The sequence below is a fragment of the Crotalus tigris genome, unplaced genomic scaffold (assembly GCF_016545835.1).
Source record: "Crotalus tigris isolate CLP2741 ecotype Arizona unplaced genomic scaffold, ASM1654583v1 scf7180000018670.1062102, whole genome shotgun sequence".
NCBI lineage: Eukaryota > Metazoa > Chordata > Lepidosauria > Squamata > Viperidae > Crotalus > Crotalus tigris.
Window position 1 is genome coordinate 475,427 of NW_024097136.1, and position 22,453 is coordinate 497,879.

Here is a 22,453-nt window from a genome sequence, read left to right on the forward strand (position 1 = left end):
CATTAAACACATTTAAGAGTAAGCTTTGTAGAAACCTTTAGGTCTCTGGTCACTGTCCACAGGGGTTCTGCTGCCACCTTGACTCTGGTCCAGTGGATCCAGGACTTAGATTCTGCAATCTTTATAGCTAAAGGAGAAGCCATTATTACCTCATAAGGCTCTCTCCATTTCCCTTCCAGTTGTTCATGTTTCCAATGTTTCACCCACACTTTATCTCCAGGTTCAAAAGGATGACATCTAGTTATCAACTTAGGTGGTGTTTGTTCAATAACGTAGTTTCTGAGTTTTTCCACCTGCTTATTCAGTTCCTGCACCATTTCCAGAGTCTACACTCCCCCCTGATGGCCCCTTCCAATGCATAACTGAAACCTTTGCTGGCTTTTGTACTGCATCATGAAGACGCTTTATCAAGTGTCCATGTAACACATATTTGCCCGCAGAATCCCTAAATCCTCTCTCTTTGTACACAGCACCATGAGCATGTAAAGTCAAAAAAGCATATTTACTATCTGTCCAAAATAGAATGGATTGCATGAGGAGTGTGGACACTTATGGGACATGAGAAGGTCAATTTATTGCAATGCTGTAAAAGGACTGCTATAGCAGCAAGAACCTTCGAACAATGTGGCCAACCAATCCAATTGCTTAGATAAGAATGCCACCAGGCGCTGTCACTGCCCCAATTGTTGTGTCAACACCCCCAATGCAATATTCTTTTTAGTGTCTACATATAGGTTGAAAGGCTTTTCTAAGTTAGGCAAAGCCAAGGCTGGTGCCGATGTGAGGGCTTCCTTCACTTCCCTAAAAGCTCTCCTTTGTTCTCCCTCCCAATCGAAGGGCTCTGTATCACCCCCTTTTGTAGCCAAATAAAGAGGTGCTGCTAATAAGGCATAATTTGGTATCCATATTTGACAAAATCCTACCAAACCTAAAAAATCCCTTAACTGTCGCCTATTTAGGGGTTCGGCAATAGCTAACACTGCTTGCTTTCTTTCCCAGCCTAAAGCCCTATGTCCTTGCTCAATCCATCCATCCAGTCCCTGCCAATCCAATCCCTTCAACTTCCCTCTCTCTATCCCAATCTCCTTTATACCCTCGGGTTTCTCTCTGTCCCCTTCCCCTAAAGGGAAGCCTAGTGGTGGGTCCACCTTCAACACCCCCACGTCTTCTACCTATTCTTCCTCTCCAATCTCTTCCTCTCTGCAATTAGCACACTGATTAGGTCCCAGCACGGTCCCTCCTTGCAACACCACAGACAACAACTCTTTTTATGCATCCTCGCCTCTCCTTCTTTTCCACCTTATCCCTATTAACAAACACTTTCCTTGCTACTTCCAACAACTCTGTAGTATTCTTCCCTAATGCTCCCTCCAGCCTCTGCAACTTCTTCCTTATGTCATCATAGCTCTCTGCTATGAACCTCTCATTCAACATCCTCACATTATCAGCACTCCTTGGATCACCCTGAGTATAGAGCTTATAAGCCTCAATCAATCTCTGCAGGAAACTCTCCAGACTTTCATCTGCTTCCTGCATCACAAAAGATGGCTTTGACATATTCACCAGAGGCTTTTCAGCCTTGCAAAGAGCCTCTACTATTAAATTCTGATATTCCTTCAGCAATCTCATCTGTGGTGGATCCTGTGCATTCCGTTCTGGATCCTTCTCTGGTGCCCTTGTTTCCAACTCTGGCTGTATATCCTGTACAGCTGGCAATCTATCTCTCAAGCACTACCTATCAGCAGCCTTCCACTTTTCCCTTTCCTCCGGAGTCAACAAAGTATTCAACAATTGCTGTACATCCTGCCACGTCCTCTTCACTTACTTCTCCCCTCACATTTACAGAGAGACCTTCCAAATCCCCTTCCTCTTGGGGGCCGACAGCCTCCCCCTTTGTTTCTGTCTCACAGCTAGTTGCATGTCCCTGGGCACAGCAGAAACAGTCAGCCCATCCCCAGGCACAGCAGCTGCTGCAGCCGGCACTGGGGGCATGGGGGAGAGGCGCGGCACATAGGGAGGGGGTCTAAGGATTACTTCCTCTACTTCCACCTTTATCTCTTTTTTTACATCTGATACCTTAGTCTCTAAAATCTTCACATCCTTCACTCCTTTAGTCTCAACCTGAAGCCTTTTCCCTTTAGGTCTAGCCACACACAAACGAACCATTTCAGCCTGACATTGCAATAACTCATCTGCCTGCCCTGCTACTGCATCCCCCCACTGATCTATATACTGAAATTGGTTAGGATAGTTTTCCTCATTGGCTGTTATCAGAGAAGTGAGATCATCAATGATTTGATTCTTAAAAGTTCCCTCCGGGGGCCACCCCACACCCATGTGAGGCCATTGATGCTCACATAAAAACTGTAGCCTATCCCTAGTTATCTTTGGATAGGGAACCTTATACTGGGTATGATTAAAGTACTTATCAAATCCTTTTAACATGCATTCCAGCGGTGTGCTGGGAACACTGCTACACCCCCCCATCCTAACACACTGCCAATGACCTACAGTGCCGGACGTTCCAACGGTCACTAATAGGAAATGCACTGGCTTAACCACCCACACAGCTTAACACAGACTTCTTTAGGACCACTGCCCCGAGTCCAGGGGGTGATCAGGCCCCCTCTTCTATCTTCAAGTGAGAAGGTACAATTAGTTTAAACACATACTCGCCTGCCTTGTTGTTACACTCGTCCTGGCCAGGAGCTGGTTCAGACCTCCTTTCCTTTCCCAAAGGGTTCTTGGACTGGCTCTCAGCACTGTCGGCTCTGCTGACAAGCCACAGCTGTCTCCTGGAGGAATGACCCCCGTGGCGCCTGGAGAATTGTTCAGAGATGGCTTCCCAGCAGGTCCGAAGGGTCAAGCCGCCCTCAGCGAAACATCGCCTCACTCAAGTTTCCCAAAACTGTTGTAGAAGTGAGAGACTTGAGTCAGCTCTTTTGTGGAAGAAAAGTTTATTTGCGCAGGTTCAGAGGGCTATTCACAGCTTAAAGGGTCTGAACACCCGACCGGGGCATAGATGATCATATTTATAACCCCCAATACGTAGGTATTTCCTGATCAAGACATATTCCATACATGGTTACATTCTATAGTTCCTTATTCTAACATAGGAAAGTTACTAGACATGGTTATAATCTATAGTTCCTCTTTTCAACATAGGAATGCTTTTAGCAGTTTGCAATATATCATGTGCAGAGTTAAAAACAGGATATCAGGCTAGTCTGGCATTTCTAAATTTAAGTGTGGTCTGGGGAACAGGAAAACCTCCCTTTCACCCACAATTTCTGTCAGACAATCAGTATTTTTCCAGCTTCCCACTTTAACGTGGTCAGTCAATCCAATAGTTCGGGTTTCCAGGTTTCCAAACAGAAGTCACAGAACAAGAGATCAGCAACGATACACAACACTCCAAGAATCAGCGTTTGTTCCCGACAAATGCCCCTCTCCACAGTGTCTCCTTAAATCTCAATCTCTGGGTGTTCCTTGTCTTCTCCCAAGTAATTGAGACTGCCTGCTTGTTTCCTCCTTCTCTCCAGTCTCCATGCTCTAGGATCAGGTGGGGGAGGTCCTTGCTCATCGTCTGAATTCTGCCTCTCCTGTTCCTCCTGTTCCAATCCTGAAGGGCCCTGTCCTGCCTCGGCCTGCTCTTCCCCACATTTCTCTGAAGCCACAGACATCTCTCCCTCGGTCTCCATAGGGTCCCGTTCCAGTTCATTTTCCTCCACAGATTCAGGCTCAGACAGAGGCATGACACTATCTCTGCAAAAGGCAGTAGGTAGTCCAATTACCTTGTAGATAGTTAATGTAGCACCTCAAATATTGTTCCAATATTGAGTTCACACATTCGCACCCCCTGTTCATTTGTGGGTGGTGACTAGAGCTAAGCCCCTGGTTGGTACCAAGGAGGTTTAAAAATGCTCACCTAAACTTGAAAGTGAACTGTATCCCCCTAGTCTGAAATGATGTGTTGGAAGGCACTGTGTAGTTGGTACACATGCTGTACAAACAGTTTGGCTAGTGCACATGCCAATGGGATCTTTTGACATGGGACAAAATGCACCTCTTTTGAGAACAAATCAGTTATTATCCATATAACCATATTCCCTGAACTTTCGGGGAGTTCTACTATGAAATCCATTGAGATCTCTCCATGGTGCTGATGGTTCCACCATGGTTTGAAAGAATCCTGGAGTTATCCCTTGCCGCTGCTTGGCTGAAGCACATATGAGACAACTTGCCAATAGCTGTCAACGTCCTTTTTCAGCGTTGGCCACCAAAACTGCCCTTTAACACGGTATAAAGTTTTAACAAACCCAAAATGTCTGGCAACTTTGGAGTCATGACTCTTCCCCCAAACCATCAGTCTTTGGCTCTCTGGCATGTATAGCTTAGCTCCCACCCAAACCAATCCATGTCAAACTGAGCACTCATTTTTGTGGCATTGAAAACAGTTGTCTTCCTGCAGCGCACCTTTAAGGCTGCAGTCACTTCATTGTCTACAGGTTGCAGTTCCTTAGCCTGTGCTCAGGTGGTTACTAGAGCAGCCAACTGGCAAGATGGGATCAACCATTTAATTATATCTGCTTTAGAGCAATTATATTGAGGTATTCACAATAAGGCATCTGCTAGGAAGTTCTTCCTCCCCCAGAAGGTAGCATAACGTAAAATCAAAGCAATTAAAGTACTGTGCCCATCAGACTTGCTTGAGCAACAGCTTCCGCGGGATTTTCAGTGCTTCAAGATTTTTATGATCAGTTCATAACTCTTGGACCATACTCCTGCATGTAAGTCAAGACATGGGCCAGGAAGAACCTCAATTGCTGGGGGTCCCCATCAAACTTCACACAAAGGGGTGACTTTTTACCTTCACTGGGCCAGTCCCTGCCAGGGCGGCTACTCTGGCAGATCCCCTTGATGCTGCACCTACGGCCACAGTGACATCAGCTGGAGTTGCCGAGACTCCCGCTGTGGTGTCTAGCAGCTTCTTTTGTGAAATTACTTGGTCTTAAATTTTCTTGAGTTAAAAGAGATTTGCAATGCCCAGATTCACATTGTGCTAATTCACAGGACTGTGAAATTTTATTTAATCAACTTTCCAGATTTACTAGATGTATTATAGCTGTATGTATGAGGAAAAAATCTAACAAAAGAAATCCATTTTCCCTAGAAGGAAGAGCTACTTAAGCTTTCCAAAATTGTAAAAATGGAACAACTATTGACTTCCACCCACTCAAAAGAAATTTTGTAACTGCTGAACATTCGAGGGAATTATAGTGTTATTTTGCTCATGGAATCATTGTCAGTTTTCCGCATTCAATGTTAAATCAATTCCAAGCATTTGTGGTTATTTATGTGAGGAAATAATAGTCACATTGCTCAAGCAGGAGTATCTATGGAGATTCTCAGTCATCCAGATCATGTTGTCCCAAAGGTGCTTTTTTCATGAGGCAACTGGACTTTCCTGTTTTGTTTGAAGAAGTTTTGCTTCTCATCCAAAAAGCTTCTTCAGCTCAGACTGGACATTGGGGAATGGCAGGATTTATATTCCTTGCAGATAGCTGGTCATTTGCATTCTTTTAGTGAGTTGAAGCCCCTGGAGGTTTATATGTGTCATCAGAGTCACCTGAGTAGTGCAAATGGGTGTGGAGCCTTCAACAGTTCCAAGAACACAGACAACACAGATAAACCTCCAGGGGCTTAAGTGACTCACTAAAAGAATGAGCTGAAGAAGCTTCTTGGATGAGAAGCGAAACATCTTCAAAGAAAAACAAGAAAGACTAGTTGCCTCATTAAAAAAGCACCTTTGGGACACTCAAGCAGGAGTCTATTCATGTAAAGTTGCATGTTAATATATGTAAATGATTATTTTTTACATTTGTGAACCATCCATTTTCATCAAGGAGAGACTGGGTGGTGTACTATTAAACTTCAAAATATAAAAACAGTATATAAAAATTAAAATGTAAAAATGAAATGTGAAAAATAAATGATAATACTTAGAACTTTAAGTGGATGCCAGGGTAATATGATGCAAGTTTATGTTTTATATCCCTCATGGATTATAACAAAAACATATACTTATAATTTTTAAAAAATTCAGATTAAAATTTTGAACATTAATTTAAATCTTTTAGATAAGGGCTTCGTGCCCAGTGGACCGCAAACAGTTCAAGGTTGTATATAAACTAAATACTTCAGAAGATTCTGTAAAGGTACGTTCCAAGATTTATTGACATTATTTCATAAAATTAGTTTTTATAGTGTTCGTTTTCAGTAACAAAAGCAGTTGTAGCAGCTATAGTTTTAATTCACATGAAACCTCGCCTGTTTTTTCCTCTTCTGCTTTGAAACTCAGTATGTCAGTATGCTTTACTCTTTTTCTGAGATTGACAATATATTCTTACTTTGACTCAAAGTTCATTTAGAAAATATATAGTAGTATTTGTAAATAATGTTTAAACAAGTGAATATTGTTATAGGTTCATTAATAATTTATTTCTAAAGAATAAATATTAGAACAAATTATTGGAAAACTATTGTACTAATTTTAATATTAATTTCTTTGCAGGTTGAAATAAAGCAACAAATATGCAAAAAAGATGACATCATCAGTTGTAATAAGGGCAAGAATTGCCCTATAACTATGAAAACTTGCAAAAGGTTAGCAATACCGCATGTAAACTATCTTTACAATATAAAAAACATTATTTTCACATTTGAAATATTTCAATTTTAATATGTTTTTGCATATGAAGCAGCCAATCAACATGGAGTTTGCAGTTCAGCCCAATGAGGCAAAGGAAACAAGCTCCACGTTGATTGGCTGCTGCCACTGCCTTCACACCCCAATCCCTGAAGCAGCTCATTCAAACCAGCCAGCCAGCAGCAAACAGGACCTGAAGGGACACTGGCTTCATGGCAGAAATGCCAAAGTCTTTTATTCAGATGCTGGCAAAGCTGTTTTCTTTATATCTCACATTGTTACAGCTTCATCAGCATCTGAAGAAATTACTTTGGCTTTTCTACCACATGGATCAGCCTCTTCTGGAACTCTGGAGATCTTTGAAAAGTAAGCAAGTAAAGCGAAATGGGGTGGGGAGGAGCAAATTGAATCCAGAGAATAGCAAAGCAGGTCCGGTGCCTGTGGAGACTCTACAGGGCAGGATGGGGAGGAAATAGGCAGGGGGCATGTTGCAGGGTCTCTGTGGTTGGTTATAAGGGTGAATGACTGCTATGGTGCTGCAACATATGTAACTTTGGGACCAGATCATAAGGACTTTGGGGGGGGGTCGTACTTTTGAACAGATGCTAATTGAGGAATATCTGTATTCCTAATTATATGTACTATCAGCCTTCATGTTGCTTAGAAGAACAAATTTAGTTTTATTTACTTGTTTGTTAATAGAGTGGGTTATTGATTGTTCTTTTTTTATTAGATTATTCTGGATTATAGTTTTGTTAAAATACCTTCAGATATTTTTTTTAAAGGCACTCAGATACATTATTAAAAAACATAAAATTAACTTTAATTATAAGTAATCTTTGATGTGTTTTTTTTTCCAGAAAACAGGAAAATGCTGGCATACATTTTTTACCAATACTCTATAAAAGCTGGAACCCAAACTACAGTAAGTGAGTCATTTGGTCAACTTCTTAGCCTTATTTTGACATTTTGACATTTGTTCTTTGTCATTTATTCTTCAAATATATTTGTTATTCTAATAAATTAACTATCTTGCGCAATTAAACTATTCTGAGGAATGCTTTGAATATATTTTGGTTTTCTTTTTACCAAATTCACTGTCTGAAACAGTTCTAAAAGTCTTCCTATATTAGCCTATTGAAGCAAAAAGTTAACAGAAACGTTAATTGACTGTGTTATAGCTTAATCTTTCATGTTTAGTACATATCTTAAGCAAATTTCCACAAAGCACAAAATCCTTTGCAAAATCAAAAGCCTTTGTTCACACAAGTCTGCTCATATTCATATTTAAGTGTTTTAATGTTGTTTTTGCATGTATGCATGTGTTTGTGCTTCAGTTAACAGATCTAAGTGCAGACAGATGTGATTCAAAAAGCCTATTTGGTTTTTAAAATACTATCAATATGCATTGTAACCTGTTTCCTGCATTAAAATTCAAGAAACAGGAAATCTTTTGTTTCAATCCAGTGAGTCAGATGGGAGGCGGATCAGATATTTATCTAATGATAAACTTTAAATGAATGGTCAAATATGTACCATAACATCATTTAATTTGTTGTTTAATTCTATTAAAATTAATCTGAACTTTTATAGTTCAGCTATGGCTTATAGCATTAAACAAAATCAAAGCATAGAGGATAATTGTGTGTGTGTGTGTGTGTGTGTATAAAATTATTGTACAGATGCTGTATGATTATGAATAATGTGTAAGATGTGGATAGAGAAAAGTTTTCATAATTTGATATTTGGGGAAAGTTTTTCTTTCATAATTTGACATCTGGTGTCATTCAATTAACTTTAATTATTGGAGGTTATAAAACGAATGGCACTTCTTTAGATTCCATAGTTCATGTAATTACTCCAACACTGTTGATTTTAAAAGAAATTTAAACAATGTATGCCAAATATCTCTCTCTCTCTATAGCTAGCATTCACAATGGTAACATTTCTAGTATTGAAAAAATATCCTCTTAATATCAGTTGCTGAGGAACTTGGATGTGAAGTTGTACATATAGAGATGCCATAGATACCTGCCTTGGTAATATGGGAACAAGTTGTTGGACTAGGTTAGTTTTATATGGTATCCAGCATAATTCTTATGGTTTTAAATGCTATGGCATTTAATGCTGTGTGATGAGGACATGAAAGTTTTCCTTGCAGAAACCTTTCCTTGCAATTGCTGTGTTACTGAATTGCAGCTTCCTTGTTGAGTTAACAAAGCGGTTAAGAAAGAAATACATATTTTATGTGTTATTCTGAATAACTTTCAAAGAGACTTGGAATAAGGTTTTTTTTCCTGAATTTTAAGTTCTTTCAGTAGTTAAATACTTGCAACAGAATTTCTTTAAAATTTATTAGGATTGATTATATTTGCCTTAGGGCTTAAAAGTTGAATATTTTCTTTTTTGTTTTAATTATAAAGATCCTTCAAACAAGGAAGAAGTTACAAATTCAGTAAAGAAAAATAAGGTTTGTTCATATTATATATTTAAAATAATGAAGATTTCAAATTATTTCATTTTAAAATCCTTCACTTTTAATATGCTCCTAGATAGGTTTTTCTTCTCCTTCATATGTTTGAGCAATTGCATGATTAGTTTTGTTGACATTTAAACTAATCACTGTGAAGTTAACTTATGCTACTTTTGAAAGAGTTTAGAAATCTTAACTTTGAAAAATGTGCTATTTGATAATATTAATTAGAGCTAATTAAAATATACAATATAAGTAGAATTGGGCAATTGAAATAAATACATCTATAATTTGTTTTAAACACTAAATGTATATTATATTTGTTTTGTTTTTATAAAGTCATGTCATTTTTAAGCATACTAAAATTAAATATGTTAAACATTTTCAATTTCTTAAACTGCTATTTGAAATAACACACATTACAAGAAAGTCTCATTGAAGTCTCACTAAAACCAGAGCATATCTGCATAAAACTGCTTTAAATTGTTATTTAAATAATGCAAAGTGCCTATATGCTAACTGATTTGTCATGATTTAGATTATTGAATGGTTTATTTAAAAAAAGATTTTTAGATTTTTTAGATTTTTTTAACTATGACATTTAAACCATATGCTATCTCCCTAATGTTTTTATCAGTATGCAGATGATACTCAGACATCTCTATCTTAGAATAAATGGAGGATATAGTGGAATCCCTGATCAATATCAGTCTAAGCAAAACAGAGTTGCTTTACATTTAGAATCTTATTCATTCAGGGATTATTTCATCTTTGGCACTCAGTGGGATGGTGTGGCCCCATGGAGAGATGACCTGCAATCTAGGGATCATCCTTGGCTCACATTACCTGCTAGACAACAATGGCCAGCAGGATTTGGCCAGGTTTGGTTGGTGCACCAATTATGCTATTATGTGGAACAGGAAATACTAAAAGTGATCACACATGTCCTTCATATCTTCCTAATGGATTTGTATAATTTGCTTGATATCGGCAAGCCCATGGAGACCGCAGAGTGGAGGCCACTCAGAAGCTTCAAATGCTGCAAAGAGCATCGTCCATATACTTACTGAAAATACTTCTATATAATCCCATTGCTGCAGGAACTGCACTGACACCAATATGTTTCTGACTGCACTTCAAGATACTTGTTAACAAATAACAAAACTTTCGGTGGCCCAGAGCCTAGATGTCATTGAGACACTCTTCTCTCTATTGATTCTGTTTGCTTAATCTGAGGCCTAAAATTAGTTGTTTTGGAAGGTTTGAGTGCTGTAGAACTTCTGGTGCTGATAATGTCTAATCATTAACTTAATAACTGGTAGTTCAACAACCAATGTCATGTATCATTCTGCCATTAAAAAAACTATTATTTGATAATATTGCAGTTTTATGCATGGTCAGAAATAAGCCCCATAAGTTCAGTGAATCTTTTTCTTTGGTAACTTGAGATCTAGATGAACATATATTACAGAAGATCAGGATAATTCTGACATACAGTTTGACAGTGATGAAGAAAGAAATGAAATCTACAAAAATCAAGTTAAAGCAGCATCTTGAACTCACAGTCCAAGCCATTCAGCAAGGTCCATGCCATTTTACCTTGAGAGGGCTTTTTGGTTAGTGAAAGAGGGATAGTTAAATCCAGATCTTATCTGTAGCTTGCGTGTAGTTATTGTATAGGCCACAGCATCTTCCTGATAATGTTAATAATCTATAAAATTAATAATTAAAAAAGTTAGATCTATGCAGATGCTTAGTGACAAAAAGATAAATAATATTTCAGAAATATAACTCAAATTCTGAAATATTCAGAGCTTTAAGAGAAGATTAAACTAACATTCATGAAATGAGATGTGTATACATGTAACCAAGATTTAAAGCAACTGAAGAATTCAAACTATCATGGGTTTTAGTACATTTAAAAATACCTATATCTGTGATCACTATTCATCATCAGTGTGGTGTGATAAAACATTTTTCCAATCCATACTAATTGAAATGGCCTAACTAAACTATAAAGTATGTTTCAGCTCCTGAATTTCCAAGTAGCACTTGCACCAAATGTATAGGATAGGGTGCATACTTTTTATGTGCTAAATGTGTGCTCTCTCATGCAGGTAGAGTATGTTGGGAATTGTCTATATATGGAGAACAATAGTGTCTGGATGGTTTTGCTCCTATTTAACATCTGCATGAAGCTGATGAGCAAGATTTAGTTGTGTTTTTTAATACCTTTTGAAGTCAGGACCTGCAGCATTTTCTGAATATCTGATTGCCCAACATGATCTTATAGGACAATTTCTCTTCATGTTACTTGAATTGCCACCCATAAGGGGATACAGAACTATGCCTTTTCAGTTACTATTCCTTTCCTTTGATGTTTGAATGGCCTCCTCCTTCCTGGTTTTTGGTTATTCTATTAATCCTTGACAAGAGGTTATTGCAACTCTTCCTCTGCATGATGAATTGTTATTTTGGTTTTGATAGTTCAGTTTCTGGTTTTTATCTATGGTGAATTTGGATTTATGATTTTTAGTTCAATTGTTGATTATTTATCTGTGCTTGTTTTTAAACAAAGGTGAAGATTTGGGGAATTGTGTGCCACTCAGATTGGTTTGATTAGAGCAATTTATAAACAAATAAACTTTCATGAGTACAATATAAAGAAAATACTTTTTCATCTCAAGTTGGAAAGATTTGTGTGTATGTATATTAGATTTTGAGGAAAAAAACTATGGTGGATGTCCAACATAAATAACTTTATTTTATAGCCTAAAAGACAGACCTGCTTGAACAGATTCTTCAAAAGTAACTGGTATAATAAATTTTCTTCTAATAGTAGTTTCTCTGATGTATCTCCTAATTATCAAAATGAAAGGTCAGTATAAATCTATTTTTTATCCAAAATTTTATAGTATTGTAAATACTAGTATAGTTTTGGGGGTTTTGGTTTTTGGGAGAAATTGTGTTACTAGCTTTCCTCCCAAACTGCTATATGTTATCGTAGAGAGGTAATTAGAAAGCAAACAACATAAAAAAAATTGTGGTTTCTGGAATTCTTTCCAACCCTTAATAATAATTCCGCTTTGGATCACGAGAACAAGTAGGAAGGGAATTTAGTTAGAAACATTCCAGATCACTGCCCAATTCCATTGGGAAAATGTGTTCAGTTTCTGCTCCCTCCCCCCCCCACACACACCCATTTCTTGACCTGGCCTATTTTCAGGTTCAGTTTTTCTTTTGCCAGACTAGTCTAGTCTCCCTGTCTCCCTGTCAGATTTGTTCTATTCAGTCTTTAGATAATTATCCTGCTTGCTGTCTAACATTCTGTTGGATTAGAAAAATAAACTTGGTATGTGGACTTTAATATTAGAGTACATGATTTGGGTGCTTGGCAACTGGTGCACGTTTGCAGCGTTTTCAGGTGACTGATCACCACTTGCAACCTTCACAGCTAACTTCCATCAATCAAAGTCAGTGGGAAAACCAATAGGAAGTCACAGGTTGTGGTCATGTGATGTGCTTAAGACCACAGATGATTCACTTAATAGCTGCAGAAGAACTGACATTGGGTGATTAGGTGCAATCACATGTTTCACTTAACAACCACATTGTTTAGAAACGAAGTTGCCAGTCCAGATGTGGTTGTTAAGTGAGAACTGTCTGTAAATATAGGCTTGTGAAACCATAATGGGATTTTAGTAGACAGAACCAGTCAGTAAGAAGCTATAAGATACAGTGGGGCAAAAAAGTATTTAGTCAGCCACCAATTGTGCAAGTTCTCCCATTTAAAAAGATGAGAGAGACCTGTAATTGTCATCATAGGTAGACCTCAACTATTAGAGACAAAATGAGAAAACAAATCCAGACAATCACATTGTCTGATTTGGAAAGAATTTATTTGCAAATTATGGTGGAAAATAAGTATGTGGTCAATATCAAAAGTTCATCTCAATATTTGGTTATATATCCTTTGTTGGCAATGACAGAGGTCAAACGTTTTCTGTAAGTCTTCACAAGGTTGGCACACGTTTTCTGTAAGTCTTCACAAGGTTGCTGGTATCTTGGCCCATTCCTCCATGCAGATCTCCTCTAGAGCAGTGATGTTTTGGGGCTGTCGCTGGGCAACACGGACTTTCAACTCCCTCCAAAGGTTTTTTATGGGGGTTGAGATCTGAAGACTGTCTAGGTCACTCCAGGACTTTGAAATGCTTCTTACGAAGTTACTCCTTCGTTGCCCGGGTGGTGTGTTTGGGATCATTGTCATGCTGAAAGACCCAGCCACGTTTCATCTTCAATGCCCTTGCTGGTGGGAGGAGGTTTGCATTCAAAATCTCATGATACATGGCCCCATTCATTCTTTCCTGTACACAGATCAGTCGTCCTGGTCCCTTTGCAGAGAAACAGCCCCAAAGCATGATGTTGCCACCCTCATGCTTCACAGTAGGTATGGTGTTCTTTGGATGCAACTCAGCATTCTCTCTCCTCCAAACACGACGAGTTGTGTTTCTACCAAACAGTTCTACTTTGGTTTCATCTGACCATATGACATTCTCCCAATCCTCTTCTGGATCATCCAAATGCTCTCTAGTAAACTTCAGATGGGCCCAGATATATACTGGCTTAAGCAGGAGGACACGTCTGGCACTGCAGGATCTGAGTCCCTGGCGGCGCAGTGTGTTACTGATGGTTGCCTTTGTTACGTTGGTCCCAGCTGTCTGCAGGTCATTCACTAGGTCCCCCCGTGTGGTTCTGGGATTTTTGCTCACCGTTCTTGTGATCATGTTGACCCAACCGGGTGAGATCTTGCATGGAGCCCCAGATCGAGGGAGGTTGTCAGTGGTCTTGTATGTCTTCCATTTTCTAATTATTGCTCCCACAGTTGATTTCTTCACACCAAGCTGCTTGCCTATTGCAGATTCAGTCTTCCCAGCCTGGTACAAGTCTACAATTTTGTTTCTGGTGTCCTTCGACAGCTCTTTGGTCTTCACCATAGTGGAGTTTGGAATGTGACTGTTTGAGGTTGTGGACAGGTTTCTTTTATACTGATAACAAGTTCAAACACAATTGGTGGCTGACTAAATACTTTTTTGCCCCACTGTATAAAAAGGAAGAAGTCATTGCATATTCTCAATTAGGGGTAATAGCCAATTTTGGGCTGTAAGATATATTTAGTCTTACACAGCATGCACTCAAAAGTGGGCATGATTAGGAAAAGTGGACACAGCTAATGATGGAAGGGATATGTAACTAGAGAGGAAAAAATATAACATTCCTTTTAATCATATGAAGAAATGAAATATTCTCTCTTCATTAGTGCCTGGCCAGATTCTTCCAAAAGAGTCAGAAGAAGGACATTAAACTTATAATAAACAGTTACATGAATTACCCAACATTGTCTTTTAAACTTAGAAAATAAGTATTCTAAACCAGAATATTTAACTTGTACCTTCTAACCTTTTTTAATGAAATGAGAATCTGAAAAAAGTGAAGGTATTATTTAAAAGATAAAATTGCAAATTTATTACAAAATTTAATTTTATATAAAGTTCATCTGCAAACTTTTAAGTGTATGATACAGGTAATCCTCAATTAACAACTGTAATTGAGACTGGCAACTCCATCACTAACAGACATGGTTATAAAGTGAAAAAGCACCAACTTAACAGCAGCAGTTCTAGCTAAGCAAATCACGCACATGATTCCTGTTTGCTTCCCCATTGATTTTAATTGTTTAATTGTTGAAAGAAGATTGCAGATTGTGATCATGTGATTGCAGGACTGTCATATTTAGAGGCAGTTATCAAAAGCCCAAATTGGCTGCAATTTCAAGAACCAGCCATAAGTTTTCTCATTTAGCACCTTTGAATAGTTGCTGAACATGCAGTTTCTAAACAAGAACTATCTGTATTTTTGATATTTTATTTTTTAAATAATTGAAAGGTTCAATTGACATAAGGATGATATGCCCTTATGTACACTGAATCTTAGTGCCCTGGTTTTCAAATTGTGCAAAGTCAGGCCCCCAGTGAACATCCAACAGCAGTAAATGCTATTTTAGTATTTAATAAGTAGAATGGTTCATTTGCTGCCCTAGCACACAGTTTGGGAACCCCTAGGAGGGCCATGAAAAAAATACTGAGGCACTTAAAATATTGTGAACTAAGAAAATTTGAGAATCTCTACCTTAGTGTTACCTTTGTATATGGTTGGTAGATATAATGCTCTCAATATATTGTTTGAGTTTATTGACAAAGTAATACTATAGGTCTTCTTGAATTTTGATATGTGGTATTAAAATGAAGTGCCTGTAATTATTTTAAATTATTTGAATTATAATTTGAATTATTTTCAAATGTTTCCAATTATTCCAGTATAGAGATCAACAAAATTGACGCAGTTATCAGACACAAGAGAAGAGAATTGGAACTGTCTTGTTCTGTATTAGCAAGAGTGGCAAGGTAAAATTTATACCTGGTTAGAAACTTCTTATTAAAAATGTTTGAGTTAGTAATAAATCTATACCATCTGTAATATTTGGGTTTCTCCCATTCTTAACTGAGTGCTTTAGGAATTTGGTTTTGATTAAGTTTGATTCATTCCCCCCCCCAAAAAAAAAAACCAGCCGTGGTTAACATTAATTAGGACTAATTTCAGAAGAAACAAACATTTTTTAATTTCAAAAGAAGCAAGAATTATATATGCATTTCTTCCATATATGTACACACTGTTTTTGTTCCTTTTCATTTTTCTTTTCATCCTCTGAGGTCTGTGCTGTTTTGTTTTCTTTTTGGTTTATAACCATATAGCAAATAGCAAATCACTCAGAACCGAAGCAAGAGGAAATTACATGAATTGAATTCTATTTACAAAGTGCTAGTTTTTAAGGACATTTCATAAACTCAATGTTAAGAGGTATTTTGGAGATTAGATAGTGATTGCTAAAGAATGCATAATTTATCAGAATATAAAATATAGGGGTTTCTTAATTTGGGGAAAATGTTTCCCAAATCTTATGTGTTTACAGATACCAAAGTATTTGAAACCAGCAAAAAATTTGACTGCATAGCAAAACTTTAAAGATTTTTTCCCCCTTCATGTAATGCTTGTTTTTATTGTGGATTCATTTTTTACAGAATTTCTTCCATATCTTCTGAAGCAGAAATAGCAACTTGTCTTGTTCTAGAAACATTTTTTTCAATAAGTACTTCACCTTTGGAAAACTTTGGTAAATTATTTTTGTAAGTTTTATTTAGTTTATATAAAGCAAAGTTCTATTGTAAAAATTAAATCACCTTCACCTAATAGCTGTGCTGCAAAATTATAAAAATGTTTCGGCAGTATGTTGTAATGGTATATTTTGTATTTAAAAATAGTTTAAATGATTTTGCATGTGTGTGAACATTTTAATATAAAAAACTGGATAAGTCTTTATTAGAATGAAAACTTAAGTAGATAGGACAGAATGTACAGCTTTGAATCTAGAGGATAACAATATTCTACTTTTTAAGAATAAAAACCATTTGCAACTATACCATACATTTAGTACAATATTGGTAGAGATAAATGTGTTTTCACATATTTGAGGTTCTTTCCATGGGATTTGAGAATAAATGGCTGCATGAAAGAAACAGCTTTTGAAATTGAAGTTGAAAAGATAAGTATAACAAATAACTAGTATGAGAATTTCCACAAGGATAAAAGGAGAAATGGATAGATTCTTGAGTGAATCGAATACAATGTATTTGAAGAATCATGTAATTCCTGGGAGCAAGTTGTGGGTTTTTGCTGTTCTCAGATATTAGGAATACTCCTGACACAGTCCATAAATGGGCAAAGTACTTAGCATTAGCTGCTCAGATAGCTTTATACTAAATGAGTGCAGACCTTCTATACAATTACATTTGTGATTGATTTATACTGTGGTAGTGCAGCAGTTAGGATGCAGTATTTCTGGCTAATTCTGCTGACTGCCAGCAATTCGATCCTGACCTACTCAAGGTTGACTCCGCCTTCCATCCTTCCGAGGTCAGTAAAATGAGGACCCAGATTGTTGGGGGCAATATACTGACTGAACCACTCAAAGAGAGCTGTAAAGTGTATGCTGGTTATTGCTATTGCTACACATGAGAGGCGCTCACAGGATAGGAGTTAGCATCAGCTAAACTGTGAATTTGTTGACTGTACATTAAACTGTAACATAACTTTTCTAAAAAATAACCAACTTACGGCAATATAAAATAATTGAATCTGTTCTCTGAATAATTTTTTAGTATTTCTAAAATAATAATTGTTTTTACCCTGTCACAACAGAGTTTTTATTTTAAATATTAGGATCTTCTAAATCAGGACATGTTGTTACATGTGTCCATGAAGGAGAAGAAAAAAAACAGACTTCCGGTACTACTGGCACAAGAGGAACAAAAAGGAAGGTTTCAGATACTACTCCCAGAAGACGATCTGCCCGAAATATTAAAACAGAAACTTCATATCAGTCTCAGAGCTCACCAAAATCCAGTAACTCTGGATATGAGGCCAGTGGTGATGGTAGCTCATTTGTGAATGTTTCTTTTACAGAATTGGAGAAATTAACTCCCAAACGGAAAGCTAAAAGAAATGTTAAACAGCAGGAACCTTTGGCTAAAAAGAAACTAAGAAATTCTGGGTGTTATGGAAAAACAACTAGTGATATAGATTTTGATGAACCTGATGAGACAGAGATAAGCTTGCTATTAGACAAAGGCAATTTAGCAGACAGTGAAAATAGCACCTTTGACCTTACTCACAAAAATGATGTTGACACTGAGTCTTCTAATGGTTTAGAAAACTCTTATGTAGCATATAAGAAGGAACCTAAGGAACACTGCTGTGAAGGGCAAAATACATTAGATGTCTTAGAGACTGGTTCATATGTTCAAGATCCTCCTTCACTTGTCTTAGAAAAAACTGCTGGTTCTTGTGATGAGGAGTATTTGCTCACTCTAGAGGGAAACACTGAAAAATATAAAGAAAAAGTTGATATTGAAACTGAAAACAAGTTACATTATAAAAACGCTGAGCAAGATCAGCATTTAAATATTTCTGGAGAACAATTGTGTGATGATAATATTACATTTACTCATCAGTCTCCAGAACTAAGTATCCCCACCATTGAATTGCCAGCAAAATTGGAATCTCTGGCAGTAACACATCAAATAATAGAAAGTCCAGAGAAAGAATTAGGGAAAACTGAATGCATGTTAATAGTAGGTGATATTTCAGCTGTTTCTAGACATGAATTGCTAGGAGGAACAGAATCTATGGCAGTAGCAGATAAATTATTGACTGGTACTAAAAATGAATTACAGGAAAAACTAGAATCTGAAGAAATAGCAAATAAACCAGTGTCTTGTCATACAAATGAATTAAGAAAACCAGAATCTTCAGCAATAGATGGAATCCTGGAGAAACCCATAATTCAATTCACAGAAGAAATAGTCAAGGAGCCACTAGATAATATCTCAAATGAAATACTGTTGCATTCTTTAGGTGTGGAAGATGTTGAAATTGAAGAAAAAGAACCAAATATGTATGTAAGCAATGAATATCTAAATAATACTGACTTATTAATAAATGTTTCCTCAGAAAATAAACTTAATCTATCTTTTGAAAATGATAAACCAGAAACTGAAACTAATACATCAACCAAAATATGTACTGCAGATATTAAACAGTTTAACAAAGATGACAGTGAGATAGTATCTATAGAATATAATTTATTTAATATTGATCAGAATGCATCTCAGCTTGACCATCCATTAGCAAATGACAATATAGAGCAGAAAGCAAATTTCTTACAAAATGATAGTAAACATTCTGTATCATTTTCAAATCCTGATAAGAAAGAAGCAAAAGAAAGTTTCACAGATAAAAAGACACGAACGAGAAGATCACGGTTTCATTCTCCATCAACCACTTGGTCTCCGTCCAAGCGAGAAGGGAAAAGATCTCAATCCCCATCTCCCAACAGGGAAATTATGGGGGAAGGTAGAACGTCTCGATCTCCCAAAAGGGATATTTTCAAAGAAAGTCAGAGATCTTTATCCAAATCTCCTAAAAGAAATCCTATAATATCTCCATCCAGTTCTCCCAGAACAGATAACCTGAAAGAAAAGAAACAGTCACTGCTAAGTTCTCCCAAAAAAGATCATTTAAGAGAAGGAAGGGATTCTCCAACCAACTCTCCAAAAAAGGATTCTATCAAAGATGGAATAAGTTCCTCTTGGACACGAGCTAAGGAATCGCCTCCATGGCACAAATGTAGATCTCCCAGTAGTGACAGAGTTAATGATAAAAATGAATTTCGAAGAGATAATGAAAGAGGGAGAAGTAGGAGGAGATGGTCACAGTCACGATCAAGATCTCGGTCCAGGTCCAGATCTAGGCCAAGAAGTAAAGGACCTTCATTCCCTAGAAATGAGAGGGATGGCTATTCACCACCTCGATGGAAGGAAAGATGGACAAATGATAATTGGAGAAGCCCCAGAGGAAGTGATAAATATAAAAGAAATGAACAGCAGAAACAAACAGACTGTATGAAAAGTGAAAGAGATAGTGTAAATAAAGAGGCAGATATGCAGAGTTCTTCTGATCAGTACAGAAAGGATTATCCAGACTGGGTGATGGAAAGAATAAATTCAATTCCAGAAACAAGGAATAGAGAAAGAGAGAATTTTAAAAATCAACAATGGGAAGAAAATAGGCACAATGATTCAGGGGCTTCACGGAGTGGAAATTATGGATCAGGTTGGAATTCAAATCGTGACAGAGGCAGCCGTGGCAGAGGCAGCCGTGGCAGGGGTGCTTTCACATATGGAGAGCAAACTGAAAGTCACTGGCAAAATAGGAAAGCCCACTCAAGGAATGCAAATAGTTCTGGCAATGAAACTTCTAGATTTCCAGAACATCACCCATACAAACGTAAAGCAGAACAAGATTTCACTTTTGATACACCTGCTGATAGATCTGGATGGACATCTGCATCAAGTTGGGCTATAAGAAAGACTTTACCAGCTGATGTACAGAATTACTATTCAAGAAGAGGCAGAAATTCTTCAAGCCCACAGTCTATATGGGCAAAAGAAGAAGTAGCATCTGAGCAAGGTACTTATTTCTCCTATGCCTCTTAACTCCTTGGTGGAAATTCACATGTAGTCCCCAAGTCCCATTTTTACAAACACCTGTTTGTAAGTATACACATATATTGTTGATGTTTGCTGTAAAAGCTGGTTTTTTTAAATTAAATTATCTTTTGTGATGCAACAGAATTGTCAAGTCCCTAAGATACTTAATTCTCCAGCACTGGAGATGGATAATCCACCAGTGGGTTGAGACTGTATTCCTGCCCAATCAGATCAGTCAGCCAAAGTTGCCATGCCCGTCCTGGACCACAAGATCCCCAGTCTTGACTGATCTCGCCCAGTGACCAGACGTTCAACTTTGGCTCTTAGGCAGGTACAGTCTCTATTTTTTTGGTGGATTATCTTCCAGTAGCAAAATTGGTAGAAAATAATTAGGCTTAGTTTAATTAGTTTAATTGGACTACCACAAAATTTCTTAAAAAAAATTTAAATTCGAAAGAAACCTAAATCTAATATCCCCACGGGGGGGGGGAGATTACCCCTGGGGATATTATCCTTGGTAGAGAAGGAAGAACTCCTTTCTCCCATTCCCTTGCCTTCCCCACCCCTCACTCGCCCTATCGGTCTGTCTGTTCAGCTGGGAGGCAGTTTCATGCGAACGGAGCTTGCAGCTGCAGCTCCGTCGGTGGAAGTTAGAAGAGGGACGGCGTTGCATGTGGGGAGGGAATCGCACCAGAAGCCGGGAGCAGCGCAGAACACCTAATAGACTCGGGAACCAGGAGGAACATTGTTTCTCCTCACCGGGGAGCTCCCAAACGCTGAGCGGACACCATTACCAGCCACACAGCACACGTGTGGCCCCCTTTTGTCTCGACGCACATGGAGTAGACCAGAGAAGCTTCTGCGCATGCGCGGCGGCTATTTTTGCGTACGCACAGCAGACTCCTAGGTGCAAGCTGAGGCAAGGGAGCCAAGGCGCATGCGCGGAGATCACCGTTGCGCACGTGTGATCTTCGTAGCTCCTACTGGCCGCAGATTAAAAGGGAGACTCAGGCGGCCGTTGTAGGGAGGATCAGCAGTTGCAGCGGCCTGTTTCCTGTCTCACGAGGAGCAGGAGAAACCGGAACAGCTAGTACTCACAGCCATCAATAAATTCCCCCCCCCAAAAAAAGTCCTTCAGGTAACAGGATAGTAGCATAATAGCAACTTCATTTCCAGGACGTGGCGCCTCCCCGCCTCTGATAAATTAACACTCAATTAATTAATAAGTAACAAATTAATTAGTCAGTTAATTAACTGGCTCCTCCGGATCCTAAGGACCCCCTTTGTGGACCTATACGCATCCGGATCACTATAGCGTGGATTCCAGGCACCCCCCCCCCAAATAGTGTGCCTGTCCTTATCCATAGCAGACCGGGCCGGATTCCAGGCATCCCCATTAGTGTGCCTGTCCTTATCCGTGCACAGCCGTTGATTCGAACCTAGACACACAGGCTGTACCTGGGTTCCAGACGCCCCCTGTAGTGCGCCTGTCCTTACCCAGTGTATTTACTCTCCTAGTACCGGGGTCCCCCTATCGTGGCCCTGCGCTATGGGAGAATGGAAGAGGCGATCATCCCCTCTATAGGAGCCCTGCCTTCCACGTCAGGTGCACCCGGTTCAGAGGGTTCTGACAACACAACGGCCTCTAAGGCCAGGTCTACAAAAAAAGCTTCCAGGAAGGCAGACAAGCAGGCAAGCAGGAGGCACCAAGCCCTAGAAAAAGAATTTGCCAGGGCTCAGAATAGAGCCAGACTCGAGAAGAATCAGAACGGGGACCTAGTTCATGAATTACCACTGGGGGTTCCATCATCCCCACTGGGAGTCTGGTCAACGGGGGAGTCATCACAGTCTCCCGCACGAGGCGGGACTGGAGAGTTCTCCCTATCCCAGTCCTCGTCGCCACGGAGGTCACGGGGAATTCCCGAGGCCACATTCATACCCGCAGCAACGGGGACACAAACGAACCCGGCCCATCTAATTCCATCAGAGGACCGACTAGCGGCCTTGATAGCGCAAGCAGTAGACCGAGCCCTAGAAGCCAGGGGCCAGGGTCCCAGGCCAGCAGTCTCAAGGCACAGAACCAGCCATCAGGAAGAAATGGAGGCCCAG

General features: G+C 38.7%; 1 protein-coding gene across 3 annotated transcripts in view; it reads left to right on the forward strand.

The window, feature by feature from the left end:
• Positions 1-22,453, forward strand: part of SCAF11 (SR-related CTD associated factor 11) — a 103,189-nt gene that overhangs the window by 42,735 nt on the left and 38,001 nt on the right. For 2 of the 3 annotated variants that reach the window (XM_039355310.1, XM_039355311.1), the window contains exons 4-11: positions 6,141-6,218; positions 6,575-6,666; positions 7,570-7,634; positions 9,133-9,179; positions 11,954-12,060; positions 15,557-15,643; positions 16,319-16,410; positions 17,517-20,324. In XM_039355310.1, coding sequence (XP_039211244.1) covers positions 6,141-6,218; positions 6,575-6,666; positions 7,570-7,634; positions 9,133-9,179; positions 11,954-12,060; positions 15,557-15,643; positions 16,319-16,410; positions 17,517-20,324 — 3,376 coding nt within the window. Of the gene's footprint in view, positions 1-6,140; positions 6,219-6,574; positions 6,667-7,569; positions 7,635-9,132; positions 9,180-11,953; positions 12,061-15,556; positions 15,644-16,318; positions 16,424-17,516; positions 20,325-22,453 lie in introns of those variants that run through there. The other variant, XM_039355312.1, reaches the window with a different exon arrangement.